The sequence below is a fragment of the Lissotriton helveticus genome, chromosome 9, assembly GCF_964261635.1.
Source record: "Lissotriton helveticus chromosome 9, aLisHel1.1, whole genome shotgun sequence".
NCBI classification, from domain to species: domain Eukaryota; kingdom Metazoa; phylum Chordata; class Amphibia; order Caudata; family Salamandridae; genus Lissotriton; species Lissotriton helveticus.
In genome coordinates, this window is record NC_136070.1 from 662,401,978 (window position 1) to 662,427,792 (window position 25,815).

The 25,815-nt window shown below is 50.2% G+C and overlaps 1 protein-coding gene across 2 annotated transcripts in view; it reads right to left on the reverse strand.

Annotated features, from left to right (window-relative positions):
• PACS1 (phosphofurin acidic cluster sorting protein 1) overlaps window positions 1–25,815 on the reverse strand; it is a 1,445,983-nt gene that overhangs the window by 411,003 nt on the left and 1,009,165 nt on the right. For both annotated transcript variants that reach the window (XM_078660756.1, XM_078660757.1), the window contains one exon: window positions 16,382–16,486. In XM_078660756.1, the coding sequence (XP_078516882.1) occupies window positions 16,382–16,486 (105 nt within the window). The remainder of the gene's footprint in view (window positions 1–16,381; window positions 16,487–25,815) is intronic.

The window sequence follows — 25,815 nt, forward strand, 5'->3', positions numbered from 1 at the left end:
CCGGGGGGCCCTGGATTGTAGCGTCAGACAGACACCGTGGAGGCCCTGGTGCTTGGCGACCCTTGATCTGGAGCGGCGGTGGGCCGGGTCGGGTGAACGGCCAAGAGTGGAGGCGTTGCCGCCAGGAGAAGTCGTCTGATAGATTGCTGACCTTAGCTGCTGATTGGGCCCTGTGCGACAGGTCGGCGGGTGCTGAGCGGGCTGGCCGTGGCCCCCCTGTGGTGGATTGCGGGCCCCGGTTCGGGGGTGCCTTCCCTACTTATGTTCTGTATTGCTCCTTCCCTTGGGGCCAGGCCAAGTGCCGAGGTGCCCTGCGGCGTGTCGGAGCTGGGGCGGACCCAGTGGGTGTGCCTGGACTGGTCGTATTTGGGCCTTCCGTGGGTCTGTGCCACGTCACTATGACGAGAGACAAGGCCAGCAGCGGTTCCGCGAAGCACGGTCCTATAGACAAGTTCACAGGTCCGGGAACAGTGGGCGGCGCGGCCGGGGGATCCCAGGAGGCTGTGCCTGACAATGCGGCCCTGATGGCAGCCATCACCCAATCAAGAGACATGTTAGATGCCAAAATTGGTGCGGTGGGCGCGGATGTTATGCTGCTACATCAGGACTTACGGAACGCGGTGTCCAGCATCACGGAGTCCGAGACTCGAATATCGGGGTGGAAGATGACATCTCGGTCATCAAGCAGAAGGTGGCTGTTAGACCTGACACCTTTTGGCGTGGTTCTTCCCCCATCTTTTTGCCTCTGACTCATGTGTTTTGATGCTGTGCTGGATTTCGTTTTTGCTGATTTAGATGTTTTGGACACTCTGCCACTGCTGATCAGTGTCAGAGTGTAAGTGCTCCTTCTGTAAATTGTGATATTGATTGAGTATACCTAATTGGCATATTTGTATCACCACGAAGTCCCTAGTAGAGGGCACTGTGTGTGCCAGGGCTGGTGATGACAAATGCTACTAGTGGGCCTGCAGCGCAGATTGCGCCACCCACATGAGTAGCTTTTAAAAGGTGACTCAGGCCTGCCAGCGCAGGGCCTGTGTGCAGTCAGTGACTGCCATGTCAGCCTGGCCAGTGTCCCCACTGGCTAGGCCTAATCCTTCCCTGTCTGTGCACATCAGTCACCCCTATGGAAGGCTCAAGGTACCCCCCTGGGCAGGGTGCAGTGTATGGATAAGGTAGAGCGTGTGCTAGTGCAGGTACTATGCTCTGGTAGTGGGCTACAGCCATTTTGTGTGCTCACCGCTGTAAGGCTATCTTGCTCCATAGAGTAACATGGAGGGGGGCTAGGCCCATGTGATACCAGCCTATCTCCCCATAGGAGCAAGATGGGACATAAGTGAAAGATATCCCTGGACTCAGAATTTAATGACACATCTTTTAGTGAAGGGTGTTTTTAAATCCTGTGTTGGAGAATAGCACTTTTAGAAAGTGGCTGTTCTCTTGTCTAAACCTTTCTGTGTGCCTGGGTTTGTGGAATGTCTGCCTGGTCTGGATGTGACAGGAAGGGGCTGCAGAGCCCCAGAGGAGAGGGTCGGAGCCATCCCGGGGATGAAAGGGCACATCTGCCTGCTTGGGAGGAGGGAGGAAGGAATGCCAGATAAGTGCTGGGCTGTGCCTGCCTACCTCCCCCACATTAGCTCTCTCCTGGTGGTCAACTGACCCCACTGGCCCTGAAGCTGACAGGAAGAAGAAAGCCAGAGACACCTCAGTGCTCCGCAACCCCCAGAACTGGTTTAGACTGGACCCAGGGCCTCCATGCACCAAGAACTTCAAAGACATTGGGGGGTATAAGGAAAGGACCCCTGTCTGCAGAGGATTAGATTCTGAAATTCTGCAAGCAAGAAGGAACCCTCGCTGGACGGAGGACAGCTAGAGAACTGAAGGAAGACTGCCTTGCTGTGTGCTCTAAGGGCTGACTTGTTCTGCTGTCCACCTGGAAGCTAAGGAGAAGAAAGGGACTTTGCTGTGTGCTGTGACCCTGCCTACTTGAAACTGCCAAGACTCTGCTGTGTGCTGTGTCTACAAGCTTGAATCTCCAAGGGCCTGAGAAGAGCTGGCCCCCTGTCTGCAACCCAGGAACATAAAGGTTGCCCAAGGAAACAAGACTCTGCGGTGCCCCCCCTGAAGCTGCTGTGTGGCAAGGCGATCCTGAAGCTGCTGTGTGGCAAGGCGATCGTGAAGCTGCTGTGTGCAGGGAAACTCGGGGACTGCTGGACTAAGCCCTGCTGATTGCCCCGTGTAGCGCGCTGGCTGCTCTCTGTTCTGCTTGAGAGCGCCGCGCTGTCTATTAACTGCTGCATCTCAAGATCGACGTGTTCATCGACACGTGCTGGTGGGGGCCAGAGGGTTCTGAAGCGCTCCAGCGTGGTGAGGGCTAGATACGCTTGACCCGCCTCAGCATCGCCGCGGGCCCGGGCCCTGAAATCACCCCCGAAGGTCTGCTCGCAGCCACGAAGGGGCCGCGCTGTGGTTGGCTGCCGCCGTAGGCTGAGGGAGAAACGCCGCGACCGGATTGGTCGATTTCCCCAGAGCAGGCGGTGACGTCACGGGAGGCTCGGCAGAAGCGCCGCGACCGGATTGGCTGATTCCCCCTGCGTGGCGGTGTCGTCACGGGAGGCTCGGCTGAAGGGCCGCGACAGGATTGGCTCCCGTCGTCAAGGACCTCGTCTGCCTGCGTAATCACCGCCGGGACCGGGGAAGACTGACCCGACCTCGCCGAGGGAATTGTAGGAGTGCTCGGGCCCCCGGCCTGCCGTCTCTGCTCCTCGCCGCCCCCGAGAGACTGGGAGCGGGCGGAGGACCTGCTGAGACCGGCCGGGCCCAAGCGCGAGTGAGCGCTGGCAAGGGAGGCTCGCCTGAGGCATAAAGAAGTGCCGGGGGAAGGAAAAGGAGTCCCCCCAGCCTTCGGGTGAGACGCGCTGCCGCGCTTAGCATTCCTGGTATTAGGGGCCGATCAACCTGGCTATTTTTAAGCGCTGACATTGTTTTCCTGGCTCGTTTTAAGAGCGAAGTGCATAGAAATCAGGGGCATATTTTTAAGTGCTGATTTGAGAGACTAGAGACTATTTTTATTTTTATGCTAAGAACTGCCTATTTACAAGACCTACTAAGAATTAAGTGCAACCTTGTTCTAAATGAAGTGTTTAACGTGCAACCTTTAAGTTAGAAATGCTATGTGTTTTAAAGAAGTGATTATCATGCAACTGCTTCATTTACATGCTGAAACTAGATAAAGTTATATTTTATATATACTTACCTGTGTGGTCTCAGTTTGTGGTGGATTGGGAATTGCTGTTGTGTTAAGTGCAAATGTTATCCACATTGTCTCCGAGTTTAGCCTAGACTGCTCGCGCCATGCTACCTAGAGGGTGAGCAGGGGTTATCTCAGAGGGTTATTCCGTCGCCCTGACCGGAGCTAGGGGTCCCTACTTGGGCCAAGGTACTTACCTTTGCCAACCAGAGACGCCCGGTTCTAACATTGGTGGCTCGCGGTGCGGATTTTGAACTAATGATTGCACTTGACCTGCAGTGATTTCTTGTACATCACTAGTCTAGTTTAGCGGAACAGGTTGCGCAGGATTTTTTCTTTTTGGTGAAACCTTTTTAGTTGAAAAGGGGTAGGAGGTAACATGTCTCAGACCGCGCAAAGCATGAATGCAGAAGGGGAAGTGGAATTTGAAAGCCAGGAGTTGCTCACCTATAACAAGGAGCAACTGAGAAAATTCTGCAGACAGCTTGAATGCCCAGTAAGGGGCGGCGCAAATAAGGAAGAGCTACGGACAGCTCTGAGGGCCTGGTGGGAGGCCAAACATGGTGTCCCAGAAGCTACTATTGAAGAGGGTGGCGCACAGGAGATTGGGTTTTTGCCCAGTGAATTGCCAGTGGCGAAGCCAGCGTCTAGGGCCGGCAGCACCCACTCCAGTAGGATTATTTCTCCAGAGGAGTTGGAGGAGAATCAGAGAGCTAGGGCCCATGAGATTGAGCTTTTGAAGCTCAAAGCGGAAGCCGACGAGAAGAGACTGCGCCTCGAAGTTGAGAAAGAGGCGCAGGAGAGGGCAGCACAGGAGAGGAGGCATGCTCTCGCTTTGGAGGAAAAGAAGCTCCAATTGGCTCATGAGAGGAGCATGAAGGAATTGGATTTCAAATATAAAGAGAGGGGGTCCAGTTCTAATGGTGGCAGCGCACAACCAGTACAGGCGGGTAAGGTATACATACCAAAGGATCTGGTACAGAATTATCAGAGGGGTGAGGATATTTATGCGTGGTTCAGAGCGTATGAACTTGCCTTAAAGATGAATGAGGTGCCTAAGAAGAATTGGGGAGCAGGATTGTGGAAGCATTTTGAGGCCTCTGGGAGGGATGTTTTGGCACCCTTAGACGCAAAGGATGCTTTGTCCTACTCCGCCATGAAGGAGGCTTTGTGCCTCAGGTATGGGCTCACTGCTGAACAGTACCGCCAGAAGTTTAGGAACTTCAAGAAGCTTGATTCAAGTACTTGGGTGGAGTGTGTGAGTATGTACACGCGTGCACTGGAAGGTTGGATGAAGGGCAGCAAAGTTACTGATTATGTGGGGTTGTGTCACTTGATTAGTAGGGAGCACTTAAGTAGTTTGTGTGTCCCAGAGCTGCGCCAGCATCTTTTAGACAGTAAGTTAACTGATCCCAGTGAGCTTGCTAAAGAGGCGGACCGGTGGACTAGCACCAGGGTCCACAAGGGGGTGGTAAGTACCCCAGCCAAAGGTGGACAGGGTCCCCAGCAGAAGAGTGGGGGGGACACGGGTAATCAAAAGGAGTCCTCTAAAGGGCCCCAAAGTAGTTCCCAAGAGAAGGTGTCTCAACCCCCCAAGTCTAAGAAGTCCTGGCCCCATAAGGGCCCGCAGGACAAGAAGACCCTCACTTGCTATGCATGTAGGGAGGTGGGGCACATTGCTCCAAACTGTCCAAAGAAGAAATCTGCACCCACTGGTGCTCCAGCTCCAGCTCCGGCGATAGCCAGTGTAGCTTTGGGAGGGGATTTGATTTCTAGTGGGGAGGAGGGGTTAGCATTGATGACCCTTGTCTCTCTAGGAGACCGAGAGATGGCCCAGGAAACCTTGCTGCCCCAAAACACTAAGAAATACGGGCAGAAGGTGACCATCAATGGACAGGTGGTGGAGGCTCTGAGAGACACAGGGGCCAGCGTGACATCTGTTAGGTGTCAGTGGGTGTCTGAAGAGCAAATTGTTCCCCAGGTACTCCGGCCTGTGGTGGCAGCTGACAGTTCAGTGCGCTACTGCAGGCTGGCGAAAGTTCCATTTGAATGGGGAGGAGTCTCCGGTATTTTGGAGATTGTAGTAAGTGATGCCTTGCCTGTAGATTGTCTATTAGGTAATGACCTGGAGAGCTCCCCATGGAAAGAGGTGGAGCACCGGACTCACTTGGAGATGTTAGGTTTGCCTGCGTGGATCTGTGTGTCCACCCGTGCAATGACAGCAAGAGAGGGCGGTCTAACAGAGCTGGAGCCTGGAACAATGGCCCAGGGACCTGCCAAGAGAGGAAGGGGTAGAGGGCGCGGGAAACCGGCCCCCACTGTTCCCACGGTCCAGGAGGAGGCAGACCCGGAAGGGGATGCCCTGGAACCTACAGGGGAGCAAGTGGCCGAACTAGGGGAATTGCCTGAGCTGTCCCAGTGGCAGCAAGAGGGTGGTCCCTCCAGGGAGGAATTCTGCCAGGCTCAGAAGGAGTGCCCTTCTCTCATTGGTGTGCGGCAGCAGGCTGCCGACCAGGCCGCAGGCCTGGGGTCCAAGGAGCATTTGATCTATTGGGAGGATGACTTACTTTATAGTGAGCCTAAGTTCACTGAGCCCGGCGCAGCCCGTGTGCTGGTGGTACCGGAGCGCTTCAGGAACTTCCTACTGGGTCTGGCTCATGACGTGCCTCTCGCAGGACATCTGGGGCAAGACAAGACCTATCACAGGCTTGTCACCCATTTCTACTGGCCCCAGATGAAGACGCACGTCTCTGCCTTTTGTAAGTCTTGTCAGACTTGTCAGGCCAGTGGCAAGAGTGGAGGGAAGCGTGTGGCACCCCTCCAACCCTTCCCCGTGGTGAGCACCCCTTTTGAGCGGGTGGGCATTGACATCGTGGGGCCCCTGGATCCCAAGACAGCCCTAGGCAACAGGTTTATCCTGGTCTTGGTGGACCATGCCACTCGGTACCCGGAAGCCCTTCCGCTCAGGACAGTCACCGCCCCAGTGGTGGGCCGTGCCCTGATGGGGATCTTTTCCCGGGTGGGATTTCCGAAGGAGGTCGTTTCGGACCGCGGGACAAACTTCATTTCTAAATATATGAAGTCCCTGTGGAGTGAGTGTGGGGTGACATACAAATTCACCACTCCTTACCACCCTCAAGGAAATGGTTTGGTTGAGAGATTCAACCGCACATTGAAGGGCATGATTATGGGCCTGGAAGAGCCCATGAGGCGGAAATGGGATGTCTTGTTGCCATGCCTGTTGTTTGCCTACAGGGAGGTGCCTCAGAAATCATTAGGGTTCAGTCCCTTTGAGTTGCTGTATGGCCACCCTGTCAGAGGGCCTCTGGCTCTGGTGAAGGAGGGGTGGGAGAAATCCCGTGGGAAAACCCCTCAGGATGTGTTCAGCTATGTGCTGGCCATTCGCAACCAGACCAAGCGCTTCAGGAAGCTCGCTCAAGAGAACCTGGAGGCTAGCCAGGAGGAAATGAAGAGGTGGTATGACCAGAACACTTCTCTGGTTGAGTTCCAACCTGGTCAGAAGGTGTGGGTGATGGCGCCAGTGGAGCCTTGTGCGCTCCGTGACAAGTGGTCTGGCCCATATGAGGTGGTGGAGCGCAAGAGCGAGGTTACCTATTTGGTTAACCTGAAGACTCCCAGGCAGCCCCTGAGAGTGCTACATGTGAACCGCCTCAAACCCCACTTTGAAAGAACGGAAGTGACGATGCTCATGGCTACAGATGTTGGAGGGGAGGAGGATAGTGATCCTCTCCCTGACCTCCTGGCAGTCAAGGAGCAAGATGGGTCAGTGGATGGTGTGGTCCTCTCCCCCACCCTGACCCCAGAACAGCAGGAGGACTGTCGCCAAGTCTTGGGTCAGTTCGCCCCACTGTTCTCCCTGACCCCAGGTGTCACCAAGTGGTGCGTCCACGACGTGGACACTGGAGACAGCATGCCTGTGAAACAGAAGTTTTACAGGGTGGCTGACAAGGTCAGAGCTAGCATCAAGGAAGAAGTTTCCAAGATGTTGGCGCTTGGGGTTATTGAGCCCTCCAGCAGCCCCTGGGCTAGCCCAGTGGTCTTAGTGCCTAAGAAAGCTGCTACCCCCGGTGGCCCCCCAGAACTTCGGTTCTGCGTGGACTACCGTGGGCTCAATGCGGTCACGAAGACTGACGCGCACCCCATCCCCAGAGCTGATGAGCTGGTGGATCGGTTGGGAGCTGCCCAGTACCTGAGTACTTTTGATTTGACTTCAGGGTACTGGCAGATTGCCTTAACTGACGGGGCAAAGGAGAGGTCAGCATTTTCAACGCCGGAAGGACACTTCCAGTTCCGTGTCATGCCCTTTGGGTTGAAAAATGCCCCCGCCACATTTCAGAGATTGGTCAACCAGGTACTGGCAGGGCTGGAGCAATTCAGCGCAGCCTACCTGGATGACATTGCGGTGTTCAGCTCCACTTGGGAGGAACACCTGCAACACCTCACTGAAGTGTTGAAGGCTCTGCAGAAGGCAGGCCTCACTATCAAGGCCAGTAAATGCCAGATAGGGCAGGGATCTGTGGTGTACTTGGGACACCAGGTGGGGAGCGGCAAGGTGGCGCCCCTACAGGCAAAAATTGATACCATTCTGGCTTGGGAACCCCCCAAGACCCAGACTGAGGTGAGAGCCTTTCTAGGTCTCACCGGGTATTACAGACGGTTTGTCAAAGGCTATGGCACCATTGTGGCCCCTTTGACAGAGCTGACATCTAGGAATCAGCCCAGGAAAGTGAATTGGACTGAGGCCTGTCAAACTGCTTTTGACACCCTCAAAACTGCCATGTGCACAGCACCGGTGCTTAAGGCACCTGACTTTTCAAGTGAGTTCATTGTGCAAACTGACGCTTCAGAGCAAGGCGTGGGAGCAGTGCTCTCACAGATCAATGATGAGGGAGGAGACCAACCTGTGGCTTTCATTAGCCGGAGGCTAATCCCCAGGGAACAAAAATGGAGTGCCATTGAAAGAGAAGCTTTCGCTGTGGTCTGGGCTCTGAAGAAGCTGAGGCCCTACCTGTTTGGGACTCACTTCCGCGTTCAGACCGACCACAGGCCCCTCAGATGGTTAATGCAGATGAGGGGTGAGAATCCAAAATTGTTGAGGTGGTCCATTTCCCTACAGGGGATGGACTTTACGGTGGAGCACCGCCCTGGTACAGAACACGCCAACGCTGACGGTCTGTCCAGATTCTTCCGCCTTAGTGATGAGGACTCCCAAGAGGTTGGGTAGTTCTCCCCACTTTCAGCTGGAGGGGACACGTGTTAGACCTGACACCTTTTGGCGTGGTTCTTCCCCCATCTTTTTGCCTCTGACTCATGTGTTTTGATGCTGTGCTGGATTTCGTTTTTGCTGATTTAGATGTTTTGGACACTCTGCCACTGCTGATCAGTGTCAGAGTGTAAGTGCTCCTTCTGTAAATTGTGATATTGATTGAGTATACCTAATTGGCATATTTGTATCACCACGAAGTCCCTAGTAGAGGGCACTGTGTGTGCCAGGGCTGGTGATGACAAATGCTACTAGTGGGCCTGCAGCGCAGATTGCGCCACCCACATGAGTAGCTTTTAAAAGGTGACTCAGGCCTGCCAGCGCAGGGCCTGTGTGCAGTCAGTGACTGCCATGTCAGCCTGGCCAGTGTCCCCACTGGCTAGGCCTAATCCTTCCCTGTCTGTGCACATCAGTCACCCCTATGGAAGGCTCAAGGTACCCCCCTGGGCAGGGTGCAGTGTATGGATATGGTAGAGCGTGTGCTAGTGCAGGTACTATGCTCTGGTAGTGGGCTACAGCCATTTTGTGTGCTCACCGCTGTAAGGCTATCTTGCTCCATAGAGTAACATGGAGGGGGGCTAGGCCCATGTGATACCAGCCTATCTCCCCATAGGAGCAAGATGGGACATAAGTGAAAGATATCCCTGGACTCAGAATTTAATGACACATCTTTTAGTGAAGGGTGTTTTTAAATCCTGTGTTGGAGAATAGCACTTTTAGAAAGTGGCTGTTCTCTTGTCTAAACCTTTCTGTGTGCCTGGGTTTGTGGAATGTCTGCCTGGTCTGGATGTGACAGGAAGGGGCTGCAGAGCCCCAGAGGAGAGGGTCGGAGCCATCCCGGGGATGAAAGGGCACATCTGCCTGCTTGGGAGGAGGGAGGAAGGAATGCCAGATAAGTGCTGGGCTGTGCCTGCCTACCTCCCCCACATTAGCTCTCTCCTGGTGGTCAACTGACCCCACTGGCCCTGAAGCTGACAGGAAGAAGAAAGCCAGAGACACCTCAGTGCTCCGCAACCCCCAGAACTGGTTTAGACTGGACCCAGGGCCTCCATGCACCAAGAACTTCAAAGACATTGGGGGGTATAAGGAAAGGACCCCTGTCTGCAGAGGATTAGATTCTGAAATTCTGCAAGCAAGAAGGAACCCTCGCTGGACGGAGGACAGCTAGAGAACTGAAGGAAGACTGCCTTGCTGTGTGCTCTAAGGGCTGACTTGTTCTGCTGTCCACCTGGAAGCTAAGGAGAAGAAAGGGACTTTGCTGTGTGCTGTGACCCTGCCTACTTGAAACTGCCAAGACTCTGCTGTGTGCTGTGTCTACAAGCTTGAATCTCCAAGGGCCTGAGAAGAGCTGGCCCCCTGTCTGCAACCCAGGAACATAAAGGTTGCCCAAGGAAACAAGACTCTGCGGTGCCCCCCCTGAAGCTGCTGTGTGGCAAGGCGATCCTGAAGCTGCTGTGTGGCAAGGCGATCGTGAAGCTGCTGTGTGCAGGGAAACTCGGGGACTGCTGGACTAAGCCCTGCTGATTGCCCCGTGTAGCGCGCTGGCTGCTCTCTGTTCTGCTTGAGAGCGCCGCGCTGTCTATTAACTGCTGCATCTCAAGATCGACGTGTTCATCGACACGTGCTGGTGGGGGCCAGAGGGTTCTGAAGCGCTCCAGCGTGGTGAGGGCTAGATACGCTTGACCCGCCTCAGCATCGCCGCGGGCCCGGGCCCTGAAATCACCCCCGAAGGTCTGCTCGCAGCCACGAAGGGGCCGCGCTGTGGTTGGCTGCCGCCGTAGGCTGAGGGAGAAACGCCGCGACCGGATTGGTCGATTTCCCCAGAGCAGGCGGTGACGTCACGGGAGGCTCGGCAGAAGCGCCGCGACCGGATTGGCTGATTCCCCCTGCGTGGCGGTGTCGTCACGGGAGGCTCGGCTGAAGGGCCGCGACAGGATTGGCTCCCGTCGTCAAGGACCTCGTCTGCCTGCGTAATCACCGCCGGGACCGGGGAAGACTGACCCGACCTCGCCGAGGGAATTGTAGGAGTGCTCGGGCCCCCGGCCTGCCGTCTCTGCTCCTCGCCGCCCCCGAGAGACTGGGAGCGGGCGGAGGACCTGCTGAGACCGGCCGGGCCCAAGCGCGAGTGAGCGCTGGCAAGGGAGGCTCGCCTGAGGCATAAAGAAGTGCCGGGGGAAGGAAAAGGAGTCCCCCCAGCCTTCGGGTGAGACGCGCTGCCGCGCTTAGCATTCCTGGTATTAGGGGCCGATCAACCTGGCTATTTTTAAGCGCTGACATTGTTTTCCTGGCTCGTTTTAAGAGCGAAGTGCATAGAAATCAGGGGCATATTTTTAAGTGCTGATTTGAGAGACTAGAGACTATTTTTATTTTTATGCTAAGAACTGCCTATTTACAAGACCTACTAAGAATTAAGTGCAACCTTGTTCTAAATGAAGTGTTTAACGTGCAACCTTTAAGTTAGAAATGCTATGTGTTTTAAAGAAGTGATTATCATGCAACTGCTTCATTTACATGCTGAAACTAGATAAAGTTATATTTTATATATACTTACCTGTGTGGTCTCAGTTTGTGGTGGATTGGGAATTGCTGTTGTGTTAAGTGCAAATGTTATCCACATTGTCTCCGAGTTTAGCCTAGACTGCTCGCGCCATGCTACCTAGAGGGTGAGCAGGGGTTATCTCAGAGGGTTATTCCGTCGCCCTGACCGGAGCTAGGGGTCCCTACTTGGGCCAAGGTACTTACCTTTGCCAACCAGAGACGCCCGGTTCTAACAGTGGCGAACCTGGAAGGCCTCCAGAAGGGTTTGGTGCTCCGGGTTGAGGATGCGGAGGGATGGGCGCGGCGAAACAACTTGCACTTAGTTGGATTCCAGGAGGGGTGCGAGAATGGCAACATGGAGCGCTTTCTCACTCAGTGGTTGGAGAGCTCGCTCCCCCCGATGCGCTGTCCCGGTGCTTCGTCATGGAGCGGGCACACAGGGTGCTCATTCAGAAACCGCCGGTGGGGGCTCGCCCGAGACCAGTGATTGTGAAGTTGTTAAATTACCTTGACCGAGACACCGTGTTGAAGCAGGCCCGCCTCAAAGAACCCTTCTTAAATGACAACCATCATATCCTGGTGTTTCCTGACTATACCAGACTTGTGCAGCAACAGCGCCAACCGTTTGTGGCGCTGTTGGCCAGACTGAGGGAACTTAAGCTCCCATATGCCTTGCTGTTTCCAGCTTGCCTGCGTGTTGTGTTTCAATCCCGCACCCATTCCTTTGACTCCCCAGAGGAGGTCTTCAAATGGACTGATGAGACTGTGCGGGTGCGGGCGCATACGCCGCCAGGACTGCAATCTGATTCATCCTTGAGTGAAGGGCCGTTGAAGAATCCCCGTGGACAGCGTCGGAAGACGCATAGGAGATCACGGTCCCAGAGGCGTTCCGTGTCCTGCGGGGCCTCCTCCCGGGGGGGATCCGGCTTCTCAACGACAGCTTGTGGATCCTTGACTCTTGTGTCTTAATGGACGCCGAGATGCCTATTCAATTGGACTGTGTGATTTATTTCATCATGTTATATTGAGGGAGCCCCTAGGAGGGCTGCACCCCTACCTGTGTGGTGTGTGTGAGGGGTGTGTCAGGGGGCTATGGGCTGTGAGTTGGGGATCCATTGGTGGGTGCAGACTGTGCCTCCCTGTTGGGGGTATGGTGTTGACCCCACCGCAACAGGTACTTCAGAGTTTTTGTGGTTTGGGGTGGGGGGTTTTGTTGTGGGAATGGGGTTTGGTTGGGTGTTTGGGTTGCGCTTATACACTGGGTACACCACTAAACGCAAGCATGCTGACGATTCCTCCTGTCCATATTGTACCATGCTTGAGGCCTGATGGCTGGTGGGGCTATAGATGTTCGGGTGTCGGCGGGCACCCTTCGGGTAATGAGCTGGAACGTGCGTGGAATCTTGGACAAGATCAAACGAGGGGCTGTCCTGCGTCAGGCCAAGAGAGCCGGAGCGGATGTCCTCCTGCTACAAGAAACCCATTTGATGGGCTCCAAGGTCCTTTGCCTACAGCGCTTCCAGCAGGTCTTTAATGCTGGGTTTACACAGGGCTCCAGGGGGGTGGAGGTATTAATCCACCACAGGGTCCCGTTTGTCCATTTCAGCAGTGGTTGGACCCACAAGGGCTCTACATGTTCCTTCGGGGCACAATTGGGGAGGATCCCATTGTGTTGGGTTGTGTGTATGCCCCACCACCTTTACAGTGCTCTTTAGTTGAGCGGTTGCTCTCTCTATGGGCAGATATGCCAGACGTGGCATCAGTTGTGGGTGGGGATTGGAACGATGTTATGGATATGGGTAGGGACAGAAGTAGTTTGGGAGGGGGTTCGAGCAGCACGCGCCCCACAAAATTACACTCCCTGGTTACTGGTCTGGATTGGGCGGACACTTGGCGACATGCGCATGGCGACAAGAGGGAGTTTGCCTTCCTATCGGCGGTTCACAAATCATTCTCTAGGCTCGACTATGTTTTTGTCCCCAGGGCAAGGGTGACGACGGTGATGGCTGCTGGGATACTCCCCAGGGGGCTGTTGGACCATTCTCCGGTATTTGTGGAGTTGCGGCTAGGTAGGGGGCGACAGCCCTTTCTCTGGCGTCTAGCGGTATGGCATTTGCAGAATGCCGACTACGAGAGGCACATGCGGGAGGCGATTGCGGACTACTTCCTCGCCAATGACGGTTCGGTCTCTAGCGCAGTAACGCTCTGGGAGGCACTGAAGTCCACTCTACGGGGGGGGGGGGGATATAGCATTGTGTACGGTGGCTCGTCGAAAGCGTCGTGAGGAGTTGGTCAAGGAGGAGGCCGAAGTGGAGACCATTGAGCGTCGGAGCCGAGGGGCGAGTGATGGTCTGGTGGTGCGTCAGCTGTTGCAAGCACAGCAGTCGTACGCCTCTCTCCTGTTAGATGAGGCCCGCCAAGTCTGGCTGGCGACACAGAGCAGAATCTGCCAATGGGGTGACAAGTCGAGCAAAATGCTACATCGGCTCTGCCAGGGTTTTTTTTATCCACAGGCCCTCCCAGGGGTGCTTGATGAGAATGGGGCGCCGCTAACAGACCCCAGGGCCATAGCGGACAGCTTCGCCACTTATTACGCTGAAGTAGTGGTATTCCATAAGCCGGGTTGGCCTCCGGAGCAACATGCCTCTTACCGCCCCATTTCTCTCCTTAATGTGGAGGCGAAAGTTCTATCCAAGGCTCTAGCTAACCGCCTTCTGCCGTATATTTCTGCTTTGGTCCACCCAGACCAGGCCGGGTTCATGCCCCAGAGGGTGACGCAGCACAACATGCGGCCGGCCCATGTAGCTCTGGCAGCGGTCCGGCAGACAGGGGTGCAAGCGGCGCTCCTACTGGCAGACATGGACAGGGCGTTCGACTCCCTGAGCTGGGTCTACCTGTTCGCCCTTCTTCGTCGGCTTAATCTTGGGCCCAGGTTTTTGTCGTATGTGAGGCTGCTATACACCAACTTGACAGCGTCGTTTGCCCTGGCTATGGAGCCGCTCGCGGCCTGGTTGCGCATCGATGCACAGCTGGAGGGATTTGAGTGAGCTACTGGTCTCTCGGATAGGATCGCACTATATGCAGACGACGTCCTCTTCTTTTTAACGGCCTTGAATAAGTCGGGGCCGCGGATACTGGAGATCATGCGAATCTTTGGGGAGGCGTCCGGGTTCTACATGAACCCTCGTAAATCTACATTATGGGTGCTGGGGGCGAGGGATGGGGTGGGTGCATGGGAGTCTACGCTACAGGTGGCGGTGGGAGGCCTCAAATACCTGGGCGTTTTCCTCTCTGACGTACCGGTGGTGTCATGGGAGCGGAATGTGGTGCCAGTTTGGGAGCGCGTACAGGCGGATCTCAAAATTTGGACCCGTATGCCACTGACGATCTATGGCAGATCAGCAATATTCAAAATGGTCGTACTCCCCCACCTGCTATATCAATTGCGGAACCACCCGTACACGATTGCGCCCAGATGGTTCCAGCTGGTCAACTCGACCCTGGGGCAGTTCCTTGGGTTGGAGGGGTGGAGGGGGGGGGTGAGGGGGTACGCCATTGGCGTTTCCACCCTGGGAGAGTTTGTGCGCGATGGCTCCCTCAAGTCGTTTTCGCGATTTGCAGGTGGGATTCAGCATACCCCAGCCGCAATTCTTCCGGTACCTCCAGCTCCGACACGCGCTTGCCCCTAGTCTGGAGGGCCTTGACTCTAATCCAGAGTTTAGTCCATTGGAAGCGAAAGTTTTCATGGGTGACCTGGAGACCAAAAAGATATCAAGCATATACCAGACCTTGGTCACTCACAGTGCGTCCCAACTAGGGAAATTACGGGAGGCTTGGGAGGGGGATGTGGGGGTCCTGGAAGAAGAAGACTGGAGGGAAGCCTTAGCCGCACCACGGGGGGGCAGCCATAGCAGTTCGTCTCCGCCTCATCCAATTTAAATATCTTCACTGGGTCTATTTTACTCGGTACGGTTGTTGCGGGCGGGGCTAATCGCTGCCCAGGAATGCCTCCGGTGTGGTGGGGCGGAAGGCACATTTCTACATACCATCTGGCAATGCTTGTCATTAGACCGTTTCTGGAGAGGGATCTTGGCCTGCCTCTTTGAAGTCCTGGGGTGGTCGCTTCCACGTACGCCACAGTTTGCCCTATTGCACGTGATGGAAGGGATCGGGGGCAATATATATAAACGGCATCTGCTTCAGTTGGGCCTCACCTTGGCGAAACGTGATATTGCCCAGATGTGGAAGGATGCGTGGGCGCCCTCGGTGGCTGCCTGGAAAACGGATTCGACTTCTGCATGGGGTTGTAGCGGCCAATTTTTGTGGTGCGGGGGTGCCCGCATAAGCATTACAAAATTTGGAACGGTGGGCTGACTATAGGGGCTTGTGGCCGGAGCCGCCGGCTGAAACGGATGATATCTCGGTGGAATGAGGGTGGGGATGGGGTGGTTGGGCCTGGCGCGGGGGGGGGGGGGGAAGGTGGTCTGGGGTGTGTGTGTGTGTGTTCGGGTGGGTGGGTCTCGGTGGTGGTTTCGCAACTTGGGGGTTGGGGGGGAACAGTTGGGGCACGGGGTTGTTATTCTCAATGATACCCATTCTCGAAAGTACTGTTTGTCTTGTTTTCTCAAAAAGGTCGATTGCTGACATATAACTGTGTAATGTGATACTGCAGTGGACTCTGGAGTACGGAGCCATGCGCTTTTTGTGCAACTTGACAATTAAAGTTTTTTTTTTTTTTTTTTTAAACAAGAGAAAATTAAAGGTTTTTGTAATAAAAATAGATTATCTATTTGAAGAGGGAGCAAAGCTCTTTGACTCCCTTTCCACAAGAGATCCAGTAGAAAACTGGGCAAAATGGTCTCTGGGAGAGGTGAGGTGCAAGGCACTAAACTCACTGGCTGAAGTTTGGGTCTTTTCAAATGACATTTGGGTGATACTAAATAAGCTCCGCTCTAAGGCCTTTCAGCCATGTTGTCTTTTTACTGCTTTGTAAAGTTACAGTTTCATTCCCACCTAGACAACGGAAAAATGCTTCAAGCATGTGAACCCATGAAAGATTCAATGCTGGAGATATAGGAACCATCAAATGTAGTACAAATTACAAAACTGCATGGTGATTGGCTAGGTAAAGAAGCCACTTAAGACTTGCTAACGAGCACTTGTTTGCAAAAAACAAGTAATAAGATACGACAGTTATGCCTGGTCTTATAGCTCAATCTGCTTCCTTTGACCTAGCCTGAATTTTGTGTTCCTTTAAACAATACAATCAATTCACTCCATGAGCATTCACTACTTGCGAGGAATCTTACCTGGCCCTGCCAGTCTACTGTGTTCACCAGAATAATGTTCTCAGGAAGTGTTGCTTCTGACACGAGGATCTGGTTTAGCTGGTCATAAACAAGTTTACGGGGGACCTGTGAGGAAGAACAGTGGATATGTTACTCTTCTATCATCAGCATTCAAAAATGTAATCTGGTAATATGGTGTAAATGGCGATACATTTAGTCCTTACGTAATGTGCCAGGGACAACCATTATCAATGGACTATATCTTAAATTAATGCTATCCGGTAGTTGATATAAATTCAATTTAGAACCAAAATCAAGCAGACCCTTCCACTGGCTTCCGATCACAGCAATTTCAAAATGCAAAACTTCATCTCTTAAAATATCAGGAATTTGACTAAACAACTTCATAAGGAAAAGGATACTTGCTGAAACTGAATCGAATGACTGAGTCCAGAAATATTGAAATCTTTATCTTACCAGATAAAGTGAAACCATTCCCCCTAGGAAACAACTTTTGACCTGCATTCAAAATCTTTTTATTCTCTCAACTGAATTATGCCAACACCTTCCTCTGCAACCATTACACTGCCCCCCTTAACAGCATCCAGCATGCCGCAGCATGCCTCGTCAAAGGCCTTAAAAAATAGGACCACATTGCCCATCCCACAATGATGGCACTCCTCTTGTTTGCCTTGGTGAGCAACACCACCTTCAAAGCCAGTTGCATCAACTACACAGCCATGTCTACTGGCACAACCACATGTCTGGCTGATAAGTTCACCATCTCCGGTGGCTTTCAGCACACCTGGAGCCTTCACATCAGGCTGTAGACCCAGAAGTGCCAGAAGAGTAAGTTACGTACCTTCCGTAATGCATTATCTGGTAGGGAAAATATATAGCTGCAGATTCCTTACCTTTGAATTCCCCAGGCAGGCTGGATCTGGAAACTTTTGAGTGAGCAGTACCCCTTGCGCGGGCTCTCGGGTGGCTCCATTCGGCTCAGTGTGATGTCGTCGGCGCCGGTTATGAAATTGCGGTTACCTATATAGGCGCCACCCAGACGTGCAGACTTAAGTACTTTTCACTTTTACACACCAGAAGCGCAGAGCCATGAAGTTACTGACTTAATTGTGTCATAAGAAACAGCCCTGAAAAGGGAGAAACTCTAGCCCTAACAAATGAGTCTGCAAAGCATGGAGGAATGAGTAGGTCCGTAAGGAATCTGCAGCTAGATATTGTCTCTACCAGATATTGTGTTACCGAAGGTAAGTAACTCGTTCATCTGATAGATACTTATAGTTGCACAGTCCTTACCTTGAATAATAACCCAAGCCATACCATCCTGGCAGTGAGCTGCGGATAGATTTCTCACCCTAAAAAGTCCTGCAGAACCGAACAGGCAAAATCCCTGCAGACCGGAATGTCCAGGTAGTAGTGTTTGACAAACATGTACAAAGACCCCCAAGCTGCTGCCTGGCAGATGTCTAGGACTGGGATGCCCCAAGAAAATGCTATGGTTGCAGCCTTTCCCCCTGATGGAATGGGCTTGAAAGCCCTCAGGGCACTGCTTCTTAGCAAGGGTTTAGCAGATCTTAATTAGGGCTCCCGGTTTGATGGTATTTTTTTTTTACATTTCCGTCTGTGTTTATCCATATTTATTTTGTTGGCCACCTTGTTGGTATTTATCCATATTTATTTTATTTTTTGAAAATAAATAGGGTTGTGAATTAGTATATTTCAACATTAATTTTACTGATAAATATGTAATCATACTTTTGTGCCCGTCGTGTTTTAGCAAATTAAACAGTCAAATATAGTGAAACACTACACCCACAGGTAAATAACTACGTTATAATACAAATATGTTTTAATGTATGCCTGTATTTAGGGTAATCTCAACCTGTTTTTTTAACTTCTCATGCGGTCTATCTTCTCAGCTGTTGTCCTGGACATCACGAACACAGTACGGATAGTCACCCACATGAAGCACAATTTTCCACATTTTTCTGCTTTTAAAAATAAATACAGACAGGAAAAACATTGTTTTCTATCTGTATTTATCTGTAAAAATCAGTAGAAATGGAAAACTGGGAGCCTTAATCATAATGCAGAGAACGACCCAGCGAGAAATGGTCCTTTTCTGCACTGATCGACTATTTTTAGATCCCACGTACCCCACAAAGTGTTGGTCGTCTAAACGGAACTCTTTTGTGCGGTCAAGGAAGAATGACAATGCTCTTTTTCGGTCCAGACGATAGAGATGCTCCTCTTCCTTAGAGGGATGCCGGGGAGCAAAAAAGGTGGGCAGCATGACTGATTGACCCAGATGGAATGGGGTCACCACCTTTGGAAGAAATGAAGCACAGGTGTGAAGCACCACTTTATCTGTAAAGACCATCATTAATGGAGGCTTGAATGACTATGCCTGCAACTAACTCACTAGAAAGGCTGTCTTGATGGTAAGTAGCCGGAGGGGACAATTATGCAACGGCTCGAAAGGAGCACATATGAGAAGTGAGAGGACCAAATTAAGGTCTCACTGAGGCGTGACAAAGGGGGTAGGTGGAAACATATGTACAAGCCATTTTGCGAATCTATTAACAGGAGATTTTTAAAAAAGAGGGTTGGTCTGACAGCTGCAAGAAAGCGGACTGAGCAGAAAGATAACCCTAGAGAGTACCTAACGCAGAGCCCTGCTGGGCAAGGATGAGAATGAGAAAAGGATAGTAGATAAAGAAGCAGAAAGAGGGTCTATAGAACTTTCTGTACAATATCTACAAACTTTTGCCATCGGCAGTCATATATCGTCTTAGTGGAGGGCTGCCAAAATAACCTCACAAAATTGGGAGGAAGATTGAAAGCTATTAACTGTCACCACTTTATCTCCACACAAGGTGGCAGACAGTTGACAGGTTTGGGTGGAAAACCCTACCCTGCTACTGCAACAGAAGATGCTCCCTAAGGGGCAGCCTGATCGGAGGCTCGATGCTCATTTTCAGACAATCTGGAAACCAGACTGTCATTGCCCAGTCCGAAGACACAAGAAGGCCTTGGGCCGAGTCGTTCTTGATCTTCTTGAGAACCCTAGGTAGAAGTTTTATGGGCGGAAAGGCATACAGTAGGCCTGAGCTCCACTAGCATAGTAAAGCGCCACCGAGCGATAGCCGCGTTGGAAACTCCAGCATGCAAAACAGCTTACATTGCATGATATCTTCAGAAGCAAACAGATCTAATCAAGACTCTCCCCACTGCTAAAATAGACCTTGAGCCACCTGTGACTGAAGACTTAATTTGTGATCAGTTAGGCATTGACGGCTGAGTTCGTCCGCCCTGGTGTTCAGAGAACCTGCCAATTGTTGAACCACCAGGGTTATGTCCTGCTGTTCTAGCCATGTCCAGAGACTCAGGGTCTCTTGACATAGGGTCCCCAATCTCCCCGCCCTGTTTGTTGCAGTACCACATGGTGGTGGTGTTGTCCTTGAACACCTGCACTAACTTCCCCTTGACAGAGGAAAGAGATGCTTTCAGTGCCAACCAGATCGCCCGAAGCTCAACAAATTGATGGGGATCTCTGACTCCGCCTGTGCAGGAAAGTAGGACCTGCTTCATGGTTACCCCCACATTTTGCTTGGTGCCAGTATGTTTTTGAACTAGTCTGACAGGGATCCTGCTAATAAGGACCCCAGTCACTGTGCTTTCTCTCTAAATTGACCATGGTAAGTACACTTGTAAATCCACAATTGGCTACTGGTGCACCCTTGTAAGTCCCTAGTATATGGTACTAAGGTACATAGGGCATAGATACACCAGAGTTCTCCCATGAGATGCAGCATGTATTATGCCAAACATGGTTGCCAATTCAAACTGTGACTATAGGCATGCCCTTGCAGCCTGTGTGAGTTGGTGCTTTCACTTCTCACAACAGATCTACGTTTCCTTATATCTGAGGTCACTACACTTAAAACCTATAAGTCACCCCTATGGCAGGCTCTTAAGTCCAGAGGGCACGGTGCTTGGTTATAAGTGTGAGGGTGCCCCTGCATGAGCAGGACACCGTTACAAACCCCAGAGTCGATTCTCAAGGCTTTGTTACTGCGGCCAGCCATTTTAATACATATAGTGGACATCAGTCATTATGAGATGCCTAACTATATAGTGGCTGCACCAAACCCAGTCATGTTTGGTATTAAACATGTCACAATTATACCCAAACACCGATTTCAGTGTTGGAAGTATGATCCAATGTTTTCCCGGTAACAGCCTTTCAGGGTCTGACAGCAAGCTAGTGATGCTGCGGACCACAGACATGATTTTGCCCTCTTGCTGTTGAGCCAAGCTCGAGCATGGAAAGGTAGCATAATAGGTTTCTTGTCGCAAGGAGGTGTGACCACCTCCCACAAAGGCCTTAATGTATTGGGCTGGGGTGGTGGTGCTTGCCAGCACCACCAGATGGTTTTGAAGAGCACATTTGGCACACACTCCAGTTTGAGCCAGTTCAGGGCACCCTTGGCTTCCACTCTGTCACAAAACTGGACAAATGACATGGGAGTATCCTCCCCTCTGTCCAGCCCCTCCTCTGCGAGGGACCCTCGAGTTGTTCCAACTCTTTCCTTAGGGAACTTTAGGAATTACCTGTGGGTGGGTCCTCAGATTTATTGTGGGGCAAGAGTCAAGACTGAAACTATGTCACTCTTCGACCGTCTGGACACTTGGAATTTGCCTGGACAGCACCAACGAAGACTCATGCTGCTGCACCTGGTCTTGCTGTTCTGCAAGTCTTCTTCGTCGTCTGTATCTGTGCTTCATCCAGGTTCTTCAACAGACCTGTGGGCATCAAGGACACCCTAAGTAATCTCCATTGGAGTGAAGGAATCGCTCCCCTGCATCTGCAGGCATCGTAACAAAGCTGAGTGGTCTGCTGCTCCTGTCGTCTTACAGCCCTCCCGAGGCTCAACAACACAGGTGGTAGTTCTTCAACTCCCTCAAGGCCTGACCTGTTCTCTCTGCAACTTTGAGGCCAGTATCCCTCGTCGGTACCGCTGGGACCGAACCCCTGTGCACCTCATCAACTTGCTGTTGCCAAGGCTTGTTGGTTCTGCACGCCTGAGATCTTTGGGCTACAAGAAGCTCCAGCATCTCTTCCCTCCAAGCTCAGTGCCCTCACTGCATCCTCTGCACCTTTGAACTTCTTTCTTGGTGAGCTGCTCACGGTCTTGTTCCGATTCCTGTACCGTTGGCCAGTGGGTCCTCCTGACGATCTTCATCAGTGTGCTACCTTGCTTGCTCGGGGCCTGCTCAGACTCTAGTTTCTAGTTTGTTTATTTGTTTGATTGATTAAAATCTTACAAAAATGTGACCTTAGAGAAAGTATCAGCATCAATACACAGTTATACATCATGCAAATAGTAAATGTCAATAAAAAAAAAAAAAAAAACTAATAAAACTAAATGAAATTTTCCTTATGACCTTTGGCAATCACATTTAAATTTTTTACAAAAGCAACATTCATTGGTAGGTCATTCGGGCTTAGACACGCCATTATTGCTTGTCTACAAGTTCTTATATTTCGTGCATTAAACAACCTCCTGAGGATTAGTCTCCTTTCTGAGGCTATGGCAGGGCACAGACATACCAAGTGCACAATGTCTTCTTTTCCCCCCTTGCAAAGTCTGCATAATGTATTGCCCTCGTTTGATTTCCAGGGTGGAAGATGACACAAACCTGGCCATTGACCAAAGCGTGCTCCTATAAATGTTCGCTTACTTTGGACTGACCATGCCGTATGGAGGTAAGCTTGGACTTGGTTTTTTTTGTAGCCATTTATGATTGGCCATGAGTGCTTACGTTTTACTAACAAAGCTTTGTCTTTAAGCAGCGATAGGTGAGTGACCAGCTTATTGATTGTTTTTTTAAAGCTTTCCTGCGTTATAGTGTTTTCCCAGATTGCTGATATTCCAAATTCTTCTTTTGCGTTGTTTAGGTATTTCCACGCTTGCAGTTTCTGGTTTTCTTTAACCTCTCTCCACAAAGCTATAGACAATTGATTCACCTGATCATTTTTTACTCTATTCCAAACTTTTAATATTTGGCCTTGCCGGGCATATAGCTGATTGTTCATACCAAATTCCATCCTTATTTGCGCTTGAGAGGCGTTACATGGTAGAGTAAATAATATTTTATAGGTTTTTGCTACAGCATTGTTGATGAGCACAGCATCCTTCCCATTTAGCACTTCAGCACCGTAACTTAAGGATGGTAGTAGTTTGGCAGCTATGATTTTTAACAGTGGCCCGTGTGACAGTGCAGGTAGATTATTTTGTAGAGTTCTGAATGCCGCAATCAAGCTATTTGCCTTCCTTGCAATATCTTCCCTTTGTGGTACAAAGCTTCCGGTCTCATTAAAAAGGACACCGAGATATCGGTAACTCTCCACTTGCTCTAGTTGTGTTTGTCCCAACAACCATTTCATCTTTTGTCTTTTTTTTTCCTGTCAACCATTATTTTTGTTTTTGACTCATTTATTGTCATTTGGTTATCCTTTGCATATTTAAGTGTACAATCGATCAGTCTTTGCAGCCCCACTTTTGTGTGGCTCAGCAACACCACATCATCTGCATATAGCAAGTTAGACATTTGTTTTCCGGCTACCCTAGGTGGATGTGAGTTTACCTCATTTAATGAGTTGGTAAGATCGGCCACAAATAAATTGAAAAGTAAAGGTGCAAGCACGCATCCCTGCTTAAGGCCACGAGTCACCAGTATTTTATTGGTCAAAGCTCGGCCATCGCCTATCCTCACCTTGACCCAATTATCAGAGTATAATAACTTAATAAGAGTCAGTAGTGAGCCTGGGATTCCGTAGCCCTTGAGTTTTTTCCATAGGAGGGACCTATTTACTAAATCGAAGGCCGATCTGAAATCGACAAAACAAAAGTAAAGTGACTGTTTAGAAAAAAGTGTCTTATCCATTAGAACTGATAAAATTAACACGTTGGTTGTGGTTCCTAAGCCCTTAATGAAGCCGGTTTGGTTGGGGGGTAGTATTGACTTTTCCTTGACCCAATCTGTCAGAATTGATAATAAGAGACCTGCGAATAGCTTGGCGTCCGTATCTTGCAGGGTGATCAAACGTTAATTCTCCGGTAATTGCCAATTACCCTTTTTGAACACGGGCGATATAAGCGATCCTCTCCAGGATTGTGGTATTTTTCCTGTATGGATAATTTCATTGAAAACCTTCGTCAGATAGGTAGCCCATAATAGGGGGTCATCTTTATAGAGAGAAAAAGGGATACCGTTGGGACCCGGAGCTCCATCCTTTTGTCTCTTTATTATGTTTACTACCTCAGCGATTGTGAAATTTATCACCGGTTCCGTTTCAGTTGGTCTTTCAGTGGGCTCTTTATAGCCCCCACCGTTGGTACATACTTCTATTTCGGCGAAAAGTTTTTTTTTAAGGAACCTTACCCAGTCCTCTTCTGTTATTGGCGAGGCTATTACATGCTTGTTTGGTCTGTTTATTTCGTTAATAATTTTCCAAAATTCTCTAGAATTTGGTTGGTTACTAGCGTGGAAGATTTTTGTCCATAGCTCTTGTTGGGTTTTGTTTTTTTCCAGACCATATTAATTTCCTCAAATTACTATTCGTATTTCTGAGTTGTATCCTAACGTCTTCATTATCCGGCATCCTGGTGAGTTGTTTCCTCAACTTGTTACGAGTCCGCCTCACTTTTTTAATAGTGTAGGGAAGATTGATTTTGTTATCATTTTTAATTTTTTTCCCATGAATTTCGATTTCTTACTAGTCGTGTTTTCATGATCCAACTCTACTGCCTTTTCAGTAAATTGTTCCCAACATAGTATTGCTGCCTGCGTTGCTTGCTTCTCAAAACATTCAAATGCCAATTTTTGGGCCCTTTTTTCCACAACATATTTTTTATCCGGTTTCCAGATAAGTTTCTTATGATTAATTGACGTAATCTGTCCTCGTGTGGTTAAATAACTTTGATGTCTGGAGAAATCAAAACACAATTCCACTATTTGCTGGCTGTGATCACTGTCGATTCGCTTAATGAGTAGATCGGAACCAATTTTATCAAACATGTCTAATGACATTAATGTAAAGTCAATTCTTGATTTGGATTTGTGGTTGTGAAATGACCAGCCAGGCGGTTGATCCGTTGGGAACCTTCCGTTTAGAGCACGTAATCCTATTGCCTCCAAGTCCATCAGTAGGTTTTTCCCAATTGAATTTTCCTTGGGAATTGGACTTTGATCCAATGATTGTTCCGGGATGGACCATTCATAGTTTTGAGAATGAACCAAATCATTCCGTGTCATGTTAATCAGCAAGTTAATATTAAAATCCCCCGTGGCTAAAATACTGACAGTCGGATCAATCATTAGTTGTTCCAGCAGGAATGTTACTAGTTCAAAACTTATGTTCTTGCGTGATGTCTAATTTGGTGGAATATAAATATTCAGTATTAGTAAATCAATCCTGTTTTTTAACTCGTCATGCCCCGTTGTTATCTTAACAGCTTGTATATTTGCGTTATTGGTATCCAGCTGTTCATGATTGATTTTGAGGTCCATCCCAATAAATATTGCCAGGCCCCCACATGGGCGTCCAAATTTGGTATATTTGATGGCTGGTACATAGAATCCTTTATAGCCTTGTAAGAAGAAAGCTTCCGTGTTCCATGTCTCTTGCAAACATATGATTTGATAGATATTTGACAGGGATTCTATTCCGGCGTTTTGGATTTTTTTCCCAGTCCATTGATGTTCCATGAACATATGGTTACTGGCTGGCGATGATCTCTCCGTTCCTTCAGTTTGTTATGGTTATTACCCGGTCAGAGATCGTGCAGAGCATTGCGTATCCAACTCATTTATTTGCCGAGGTTCTACCACTTTTATTTCTTCCGGACTCTCCTTATTATTCTGGTGTGATCTACCCTGTGGGTTTTTTAATATTGAATATACTGGGATGCCTGTTACTTCCTTATAGGCGTTTTTTGAGAGATCCTTTTTAAACGGACTCGGGTAAGGTTTGGAAGGTGATGAGCAATTTCGATCCCCCAACCATCGAAAATTTCTTGCTGTTTTATAATATGTTCCGCTAGACAAGGGGTGTTGACCGTTAGGACTGTATGTGGCCGAGAGCCGTCCATATTATGTGCAAATCCCACCGACTCAATGTCTTTTGATGTTATTTTTTCTAGCTCAGGAATCGATTTGAATAGTTGTAAGATATTCCCTCTATTCAGAATATCACTAGAACCTCTTGAGTTGTATACTGGTGTAAATATTATTTGTACCAATTTCTTTGAATTCGTTGATACCAGCTTGTTTTCACTTTTGTTTTGCATATTTTTACAGATAATTTGTTTATCTTCTCCAGTCCTTGTAACTGTTAATTCCTCATGGTTACTGTGATAATCTCCAATATA